The 1655-nt window shown below is 39.0% G+C and overlaps 1 protein-coding gene across 1 annotated transcript; it reads right to left on the bottom strand.

Moving 5' to 3' along the window:
• Nucleotides 1-515: 515 nt before the first annotated feature.
• Nucleotides 516-1050, bottom strand: LOC122654267 (transcription repressor OFP17-like). The gene has a single exon (XM_043848274.1). It carries the CDS (start codon nt 903-905, stop codon nt 573-575), a length of 333 nt encoding a protein of 110 aa, XP_043704209.1. The 5' UTR covers nt 906-1050; the 3' UTR covers nt 516-572.
• Nucleotides 1051-1655: the final 605 nt, after the last annotated feature.

The following is a 1655-nucleotide window of genomic DNA, read 5'->3' as shown; positions in this document are numbered from 1 at the left end:
AGTTTGTAATCTTGGTATCGGCTGGATTGGATTGGCCGAATTGGATCAGGATCGCCCAAACCCAAACAAATATGACACTTTTGCCCTTGTTATTTTGTAAAAAAATTGATTTTTTTTACCCTTATCCGTACAGGTGGATCGGATCGGTATCGAGATCGGTCTCAATCGATACCAATCCGATCCGAGATTACAAACTGTGACGACAACCCGATTGGTATGGTGGATTTAGCGCTTCATATTCTCGTCTTCTCTAGTTCTCCATTGCTCAACACCGACACTGAGATTACAATGTCATTCTCTTCAATTTCACGACTCCACTCTTTAGTTGGTAGTTAGGGATGTAAATAAATAGTCAAAAATCCATATTCGATTCAAGTTCGTATCTATTTAGAGGAATCCATATTAGAAAAATGGGTTTCCGAAAACTACTCATTTGAAATCCATTCAAAAACTAATCTACAAAAGAGATTAAATGAAATCAGAAAACAACTTAAACAACCAGAGATTAATAGTACATAATAATGTCACAAATTGGCTTAATCAAATAATACTTAATACTCTCTTCTTAGTTCTTACTCACCTGAAAACAAGTCCTTACAAACCTCTCCATAGAACCTACAAACCATATTAGTAAATATAGGAGACTTCAAATTCTTCCAGCAATGAAGAAGCTCTTCTACATCCATCAAATCCCTAACTTTCCCTTCTTCCGCGATCATCTCCAGCAAATAATTCTCAAAACTCCTACAAGCATCTTCCACTACCTCATCTTCCAATTCTTTTTTCCGAGATCCACTGACCCGAATATAAGCTGGAGTATTAGGGGATGGGAACAGAAGATGACCACGTTCCAGTTCTGTCACACTTCTCAGTTCCTCAAGTTGGTCCATCTCTTCTACTTGCATCGCCGATGGCCGGAAAACTGGTCGTAAAGCTTTAAAAATCTTCTTCTTTATATAGCTTTTCTTGGGTGTGGATTGATGTTGACGATTTCGAAACACATTTACCCAAATGGGTCTTTTTAATTTGATTCTGAAGCATCTGCATGACCATGGCTTGAAAAGCTTGGCTTTGAAGGCAATAAAGGATTTGAACTTCATTTGTAAATGATGAAGTTGGATGGTTTGTGAGCTTCTTCTTGTGGGAGTTTGTTAGAGATGGAGGGAATGAGATAACGACTATAAGAGACAGAGAGAGAATGGAGGTTGGTAATTAGGTACGTAAAATGGTTGGATGCACTATGAGCTATCTTTTAAAAATTGAATTAGTGGGGTTTGGATCATTGCTATGTGCTAGTGGGGTTCACGTTTGGTAACTGAGAAAGTGGTGGTCACGAATTGGACTTCCAATATTTTAAACCATTTTAAAGAAGGCAAGAGATTGCTGATTGGCGTGTAGCGCCTGCATCGGCGTCTGGGCCAATGAGTGCACACATAGGGATCGGTTGGCATCATGATTCGTAATCTCAGATCAGATAGCCGATATCAACCAGATCAGATCAATATCGGCCATGTCCGATCTGTCAAGCTATTCCTGGATCTTTCCCTAGGTCAGTCAACTCGGTTGGATCGGCTGATCTGATAATTGCCCTCTATTTTTGGGTTTTTGACCCTTTTTCTTACTGATCCGAACTGATTTTTAATATTTTATTAATA

The sequence above is a fragment of the Telopea speciosissima genome, chromosome 3 (genome assembly GCF_018873765.1).
Source record: "Telopea speciosissima isolate NSW1024214 ecotype Mountain lineage chromosome 3, Tspe_v1, whole genome shotgun sequence".
In the NCBI taxonomy this organism is placed as follows: domain Eukaryota; kingdom Viridiplantae; phylum Streptophyta; class Magnoliopsida; order Proteales; family Proteaceae; genus Telopea; species Telopea speciosissima.
This window is presented reverse-complemented; position numbering and strand designations above follow the sequence as displayed.

Excerpts from the sequence above, each read along its gene's own strand:
- LOC122654267 (XM_043848274.1), bottom strand. The coding sequence starts at position 905 with ATGCAAGTAGAAGAGATGGACCAACTTGAGGAACTGAGAAGTGTGACA.